The sequence below is a fragment of the Gracilinanus agilis genome, chromosome 4 (assembly GCF_016433145.1).
Source record: "Gracilinanus agilis isolate LMUSP501 chromosome 4, AgileGrace, whole genome shotgun sequence".
Taxonomy (NCBI): Eukaryota; Metazoa; Chordata; class Mammalia; order Didelphimorphia; family Didelphidae; genus Gracilinanus; species Gracilinanus agilis.
The window spans coordinates 522242314-522250465 of record NC_058133.1 but is presented as its reverse complement, the minus strand read 5'-3'; the positions used below and the strand labels follow the sequence as shown (position 1 = coordinate 522250465).

The 8152-nt window shown below is 49.8% G+C and overlaps 1 protein-coding gene across 1 annotated transcript; it reads left to right on the top strand.

Annotated features, from left to right (window-relative positions):
* Positions 1 to 5489: 5489 nt before the first annotated feature.
* Positions 5490 to 7174, top strand: LOC123246936 (keratin-associated protein 10-8-like). Its single transcript, XM_044675709.1, has 3 exons — positions 5490 to 5525; positions 5931 to 6029; positions 6254 to 7174. Exons 1-3 carry the CDS (start codon positions 5490 to 5492, stop codon positions 7172 to 7174), a joined length of 1056 nt encoding a protein of 351 aa, XP_044531644.1.
* The last annotated feature ends 978 nt before the right edge of the window (positions 7175 to 8152 follow it).

Genomic DNA, 8152 nt, shown 5'->3' with positions numbered 1-8152 from the left:
TAAAGATGTTATAGAGCAGTAGTTCCCAAACTTTTTTGGCCTACCGCCCCCTTTCCAGAAAAAAATTACTTAGCGCCCCCTGTCACATACTATCACCTCCCCCTTACAGTTATTCACTGCCCCCAAATGCACCTGTGGTCATCACCGCCTCCCTGGATTGCTGCAGCACCCACCAGGGGGCAGTGGTACCCGCTTTGGGAATCACTGTTATAGAGAAATAGGAGGGGAATAAGAAGAGTGGTGGTGGAAAGGGGAATAATATAAGGGAGAGGAAATGGGGAGAGTGATTAAAAGCAAAATGCTGGTGTGGAGAGAAAGAATGAAAGAAGAAAGGGCAGGATTCAAAGAGGAAAACAAGATGGGCAGGAATATACCGATGGTAATCATAGTTATGAATATAAGTGGCATGAACTCACCTGCAAAACAGAAGCAGATAGCAGAGTAAATTAAAACTAGAATTCTACAATATGCTGTTTTCAAGAAATGCGTTTGAGGCAAGTAGACATACCCAGAGAAAAGGTTAGGGGGTGGAGTAGAATCTATTGGGCTTCAAGTGAGATCATATAAAAAGCAGGAGTAGCAATTATGATCTCGGACAAAGACAAAGCAAAAACAGTATGACTAAAAGAGATAGAGATGGTAATTGCATCTTAATAAAAGGTAGCATAGACAATGAAGTTATATCAGTACATAACATATATGCATCAAATGGCATAGCGTCCATACTTTTAAAGGAGAAACTAAAGGAGCTTAAGGAGGAAATATATAGTAAGACTATACCAGTGGATGACCTCATCCTTCCCCTATCAGAACTAGATAAAGCTAACCAAAAAATAAATAAGAAAGAAGTAAAGGAAGTGAATAAAATTTTAGAAAAGTTAGATTGAATACATATCTGGAAAAAACTGAATAGGGATAAAAAGGAATATAACCTTCTTTTCAGCAGCATATGGGACATTTACAAAAATTGACCGTGTACTAGGGCATAAGAACTTCACAATCAAATGCAGAAAAACAGAAATAAGGGTTTCATAGTTGTGTTCATATAATTCCTGTGTTTCTCTTGGCAGATAGATTCCTAAGTATTTTATATTGCTAGGGCAGTGATGGGCAAACTATTCCCCACAGGCCAGATCCAGGCCGTAGTTTGCCCATCACTGCCTTAAGCAATGAGTAGTGATTAGGGAATTGCTTAAGGCAGTGATGGGCAAACCACAGCCTGTATCTGGCCTTCAGGGAATAGTTTTCCCATCACTGGTCTAGGGTGACTTTAAATGGTGTTTCTCTTTCTACCTCTTGCTACTGTGATGTGTTGGAAATATATAGAAATGCTGATGATTTATGTGCATTTATTTTGTATCCTGCCACTTTGCTAAAGTTGTTGATTATTTCTACAAGCTTCTTAGTTGATTCTCTAGGATTTTTTAAGTAGACCATCATATCATCTGCAAAGAGTGATAGCTTAGTCTCCTCCTTGCCCACTTTGATACCTTCAATTTCTTTTTCTTCTCTAATTGCTACTGCTAGTGTTTCTAGTACTATGTTGAATAATAGAGGTGATAATGGGCATCCTTGTTTCACTCCTGATCTTACTGGGAAGGCTTCTAATTTATCCCATTGCATATGATGCTTGTTGATGGTTTTAGATATATGCTGTTTATTATTTTTAGGAAAGGCCCTTCTATTCCTATACTTTCCAGTGTTTTCAATAGGAATGGGTGCTGTGTTTTGTCAAAGGCTTTTTCAGCATCTATTGAGAAAATCATGTGATTTTTGCTTGTTAGCTTGTTGATATAGTTAATTATGTGAATGGTTTTCCTAATGTTGAACCATCCTTGAATTCCTGATATAAATCCCACTTGATCATGATGGATAACCCTCATGATCACTTGCGGGAGTCTTTTTGCTAGTATTCTGTTTAAGATTTTTGCATCTATTATTCATTTGCTCTCTGGAGGGCCTTGGGGTGACCAAGAGTCCCCATGAGCCCAAGTCAGTGAAGACTCCCTGCTTTGAGGATTTCCTCGAAAGACCCAGGCTTTGTTTTCAGGGAAGGAGGAGGAAGCAATTTGCAGAGAAGGGAGAGACAAGGCAGGCCAAGGTCTCTGAGAAGCCCAAATTAAGGTCAAGCCCCCAAAGATCACTTCTGAGGTTTTAAAGAACACTGGACAAGGACCTAGACAGAAGCTTAATAAGTTGTTTGAGAGAGGGAAGGACAAGAGAAACAAGAAGGAAAACAGCCAGTGTTTGTTGCTGTACACACACACAATCAACAGGAACAGACACACTGTGCAGAGGAGTATAAAAGCCTTCCTCAGAGTGGAAGGAACTGTCCAAACCCAGTTCCTCCTCCTTAGGTCCTCTCCTGAAAGGCCCACCCAGCCCAGACACCATGTGCCACACCAGCTGCTCCACTATCTGCCAGCCACCCTGCTCTGTGCCCGTGTGCTGCAAGCCTGTCTCCTGTGTGACCCTGCTGTGCCGCCCAGTGTGCCCTGTTGTGCCCAGCTGCCAGGCAGTCTGTGGGGGTGGCAGCTGCTCACCTTCCTGCTGTGGAGGCAGCCCTTGCCAAGCCACCTGCTGCCAGGCTTATCCCTGTAGCCCTGGCTGCTGCGTGTCCAGCCCCTGCCAGTCAGCCTGCTCTGTGCCCATCCGCTGCAAACCCACTCTGTGTGTGCCCATCTGCTGTAAGCCTATAGTCTGTGGGGTCCCCTCCTGCCAGGCCTCCTGCTGCCAGCCAGCTTCCTGCACCTCCCTGGTCTGCAGACCTTCCTGCGCCCCCTCCTGCTGCTGAGCACAGGCTTCTCCCCAGCCAGACAAGAGGAGCCTGGAACATCCACTTCTCAGGTTGCCTCCGTGGGCACAGCCTCGTGTCTCTGAGCAGAGGCCTCACTCACAACCCACAAGTTGGAGTCAAGCTAAAGTCCCATTGCAGGAGGCTGTGGAGGTGACTTCACCATTGTTGGAAATCATCAGACCCCAGAGGAGCCCCCACCCCACAGGGAACCTTCCTGACCTCCCTGAAGAGGACATCCTGGGACACAGGCTCCAGCTTTCCTCAGTGTCTCCCCTTGCCTTGTGGCCACTCCAGCTTCACCCACCCTGGGGGTGTCCCCAAAACAAATGTAATAAATTTAAAGGAGACACTTCTAAAAAGCACTGAGTGCCTCTTTTCTGAAGCCTGGATGGTGGCAGGTGCAGTAGAGAAGGATGGTGTTTCCTCCACTATTCTGTGGGAGATGCCATAGTTTAAGACAGTAATGGGCACACTTTTTAAAGAGGGGGCCAAAGGAAAGGAAATGCTCCTCTGTTGGTCTGTTTCTAAGGCCACTCTTTCAAAGTTTCATTGTATTGTATCCTACTCACTGTATTTGTCAGATTAGGAATAATGTCCTGGGGCAGATGAATATTTCAGCACCTCCCCCCCCCCCCTCCGCATCTGGCCTGCAGGCTGTAGTTTGCCCATCACTGGTTTAAGAGGATTAAGAAAATCCCATGGACACCTGGAAGGGACTGAACACCTGGGCCCCCAAGGGTTTCTTAAACTTTGGTGCCCCAGATTACAGGGCTGAAGGCAGGCTATGAGACTCCTCCCAATGCCTTCCTTTCTAAAAGGCAGACTGGCCTCTCAGCTCCCCCCACTTTGTATCTGTGGCTCTGCCCAGTCTCAACTCCAAAAAACAAGATATCCCCCACCAGGTACTCCCTGTTCTCCACACACACCCCCACTTCCTGCTTTATAAGCTCCTGGGGGGCAGGGATGGTCTTTCTTTTTGTACTATCTTCCTAGTGCTAACCACAGCGCCTGGCACACAATATGCAGCTCACTGACGTGCATCAGGCGCTCTCACTAATTAGAGGGGACAAGCAGCTTTGATGAAGCTAAGTTCCCAGCCCTGCTGGGTTTGTAGGAGAGAATTCAGGTAACTTCTCACTCAGCTTCTTGGAGTAGCCCATTGGAGCAGTCAGGTCCAGTGAGAAGAGAAGAAAAAGAGATCCCCATAGTCTCTCTGCATGACAGTACTGGGCAGCCCTGGGTAGCTGAGTGCCTGTGTGTGTGTGTGTGTGTGTGTGTGTGTGTGTGTGTTTTGATACTGTGACCAGGCAGGGCAGCTGTCAGGAGATCCCCACCACCACACTCTGGCATATGATGACTGGACCAAGATTTCTGTCACTCTCAGGTAGCCTCTCCATGCCCACTCCCCACTCATGCCCATGCCCCCATGCCCCTGCCTAACAAAGCCCCAGCCACTCATTTCCAGAACTGACTTCCTTCAAGACCTGAATAAAGAATAGACCATCCGGAATAAGCCCAAACCTTCAGCTTTCTCTGCTCCCATCCCACACTTCACAATGACCCTGGAGACAGTCATGACTGGATTCTATTTTGATCTGGGGGGGGGGGAGGTGCTCATCGATACCAGGCAGTGCCTTGAATCATTTCTCATTGGCTCTCGCTGTCTCTCTATCTGTGTCTAACTCTGTTTCTCTCTGTCTCATCTCTGCCTCTCTGGATCTCTGGCTCCATCTTTGTCTCTGTCTCTCTCTTCCTTTTCCCCTCCCCTGCTCCCTTCTCATTCTCTCTGGCAGGTCCATCCCTTTCTCCATACTCATATTTCCACTAGCTCAGATAAGGTCATCATCACCATTCCCAGGAATAGTAGCCTTCTAAATGGTCTTCAGTCTAACTTTCCTTCTTCCAATCTATCCCCTAGATCTGTGTTGGCGAACCTGTGGCACACTTGCCAGAGAGGGCTACTCCCTTCCCCCTTCTTACCATGCCTGAAGACATTTTTTCTCATCACCCACCCTTCTGCCAGTAACCCAGTGAGAGCTTCCTCCCTCCCCTGTCTGGGGTAAGGCAAGGGGCTCACACGTGGCATGAAGGAACAATTTGAGTACTTGGTCTCTAAAAGGTTCGCCATCACTGCCCGAGATCCTGGATTTCAGACTCAGAAATGGGGCCCCAGCACATATATAAGGATCCCCGAAGATCGATTCTCTGTGAATTTTTTAATGGAATGTTGTCTACGATTTACTGTGCTTTCTATTTTGCTAAATGTTCCCCCACGATCTTTTCATCTGGTTCGGTCACCCGGCACTGCTCTAGGACGCTCACACAGTGACGCCCCAAAGCTCAGGTCTGGTCCCGTCACTCTAGTAGCCAAACTCTGCTCTGAAATAGAATTCAAAGGACACTGTTTGGCATTCACGTCCCAACAAGCTCACGCACCTTGCTTACCTTGCCAGACCTCCTGACCAAACTCCCGTATAAGAATGGTCTCCACTGCTGTTCACACCCTTTGGTCCTGTGACTCCCAAAGAGATTCTCCCCCACCAAAAAAACAAACCAAGGAAAGGATCTCTTTGTTCAAAACTATTTCTAGCAGCTCTTTTCGTGGTGGTGAAGCACCGGCAATGGAGCGACGCCCACTGACTGGACGATGATTTCTGAAAAACCTGGAAAGACTTCCATGAACTGACGCAAAATGCCGGGAGAGCTTCTGGACGCCTTCCGCCTCCAGGCAAAGAACTGACGGAGTCTAAGGGCACTCCCCAACATGCTATGTTTAGCTTTCTTCTGGGCCCCTTTGTGTTTGGATTCTCTTCCATAAAATGAATAATACGGAAAGCTTTTTCTGTGGTTGCACATGAAGAGTCTCTACTGGAGTGCCTTGTTTCAATGGGCGAGAATTCGGAGCGCCACTTCTGAAGTTTAAGAGGAAAAATAAAATATTGTTTCGAAATACACAACCTACTTACTCTTTTCCCAGAGGAAAAACCAAACGCTAAATCTTACCTTTTGGCCAGAGTGGACGACCAATTACCTGCCCCAACATGACCTTCTGTGTCTCCCCAGCCTTCCTCGTCCCCCTGGGCAGTGTCCTCCCTCTCCTGAAGCCTCCCTGCATGTGCCTGTCTCTGCACAGCTCTCCCTGGATCATCCGGACTGTGCCCTGGGTCTGGGGGGAAAGAGGTGGGAATGTGGCTTCCCAGATATTTACAAGAGGGAGGAAGTGGAGGCCCGAGTGAGGCTCTTTGTGCCAATGGGCACCTCCTGGGCCACAACAGCACCGTCCCCTAATGATGGGTCTGCGGGCGCAGCTTAGACAACAACAAGGAAGAAGGCTCAGCTGCCCCTTGGCACATCCTCCTGGCAGGCAAGTATAAAAGGTCCACCGGCCAGGAGACCATCACACACACTCACTCACTCTCACACTCACCCTCTCCCCCACCAGCCCATCCCAGACAGGCTGCACCAGGCACTCAGCCCCTGCTCTCCCTCTTCGCTGCCCAAAGCCCCCACCCATTAGCTCCCAGCATGGCACACGGCTATTTCTCCGGGCCCTGCGTGCCCTCAGCCTCCGCCGTCTCCGTCTGCTCCAGTGACGTGAGCCACAGCAGCAACGTCTGCTTGCCCAGCTCGTGCCCGGGGGACTCCTCCTGGCAGCTGGATGACTGCCCAGAGACCTGCTGTGAGCCCTGCGGCTGCGGCCCCTCCTGCTGCCCGGCCCCGTGCTGCCCGCCCGCCTCCTCCCTCACCCTCGTGTGCCGGCCGGTCTGCTGCGTGCCCGCCTCCTGCCAGCCGTGCCAGGCCATCTGCACCCCCTCCTGCTGCCAGTCCACTGGCTGTGGGTCTTCCTGCTGCCAAGCCTGTCCCTGTGCCCTGGGGCAGTCCTGCTGCTGTTTGCCCGTGTGCTGCAGGCCCAGCTGCATTGCCCTGTCTCAGTGCTGCCAACCCAGCTGCTGTGGCCCCTCTTGCTGCCCAGCTCCCTCCTGCTGCCAGCCTGCCTGTTGCTGCCCTGCTTCCTGTGTATCCCTCACCTGCCAGCCAGTGTGCAGTCCAGCCCCTTGCTATGTGCCTCTCTCCTGCAAACCCATCTGCTGCACCACCTCCTCTTCCTCCTGCTGCTGCTGTGTCCCCTCCTGCTGCCCAGCCCCTTCCTGCTGCCGCCCCACCTCCTCTGTGTCCCTCATCTGCCAGCCTGTGTGCAGACCAGCCCCTTGCTGTGTGTCTCTCTCCTGCAAACCCACCTACTGCACCACCTCCTCCTCCTGTTGCTGTGCCCCCTCCTGCTGCCGCCCCACCTCCTCTGTGTCCCTCATCTGTAGGCCCACCTGCTGCAGACCCTCCTGCTGCTCCACCTCCTGTGGACAGAAATCTTGCTGTTGAACCGAGAGCTCTGCTCTCTCTCCACCCTGCCCCCCTTCACGATCCTCCTGCCTCCAGCCCCAAATAGCGACCTCAGCAGCTGCCCAACAGCACCCCCAAAGGAGGCCTCCATTCGGCCCTCCAGTCCCCTAGAGCACCTCCCCCACCCCAGGCCTCCCTGGGCCTCCCACAAAGATCTTCCAATTGAGGCTGACCCCCACCCTCCCAGTTTCTGCTTCTCCAGACCCCCAGCTCAGCCTGCAGGATGTCCCCCTGCCCACTGTCCTCAGGTTCTCTATAGGTTCACAGAGTATGGGGACAGCCCTGGGTAGGGGTTTCCCTGGCAATAAAGTGTGTCGGTGACCCTTCCTGGCCTCTTGCCCATGCTTTTTTCTTGTCCCAGGCCCCCCAGGCTGGGGTGGGGATGGGGACATAAGTACTGTACAGCACTGCCCCAGGGGACCCCCACATCCTGCATACACATCACTGGTATCATGCAAAGCCATGCCCTAACCCATTCCTCCCAACTCACACTCTGCCCATCCCCTGTAGCTTGAAACGAAGTTTAAAAAATCATTTAATAAGAGAATTGACAGAAAAACTCAACAGCTGGGGGTGGGGGGATGTTGAATGAAGAAAACAACTCCCTAAAGACTAGAATGGATCAAATTGAAATGGAACACCCCAAAAAAACACTGAAGAAAACAATTCCTTAAAGAGTAGGATTTGCCAAGTGGAAAAGGAAACACAAAAGCTCAAGGAAGATAATAGCTCTTTAAACTTGAGAATTTGGCAAATAGAAACTAATGAATCCATAAGACATCAGGATATAAGAAGAAAAAATCAAAAGAATGAAAAAATAGAATAAAATCTGAAAGAACTCACAGGAGACACAATTGAACAAGAAAATTGATCCAGGAGAGAAAATTTTTAAATCATCAAAGTATCTGAAAGCCACAATCAAAAAAAAAAAATCCTGGACACCATATTATAAGAAAT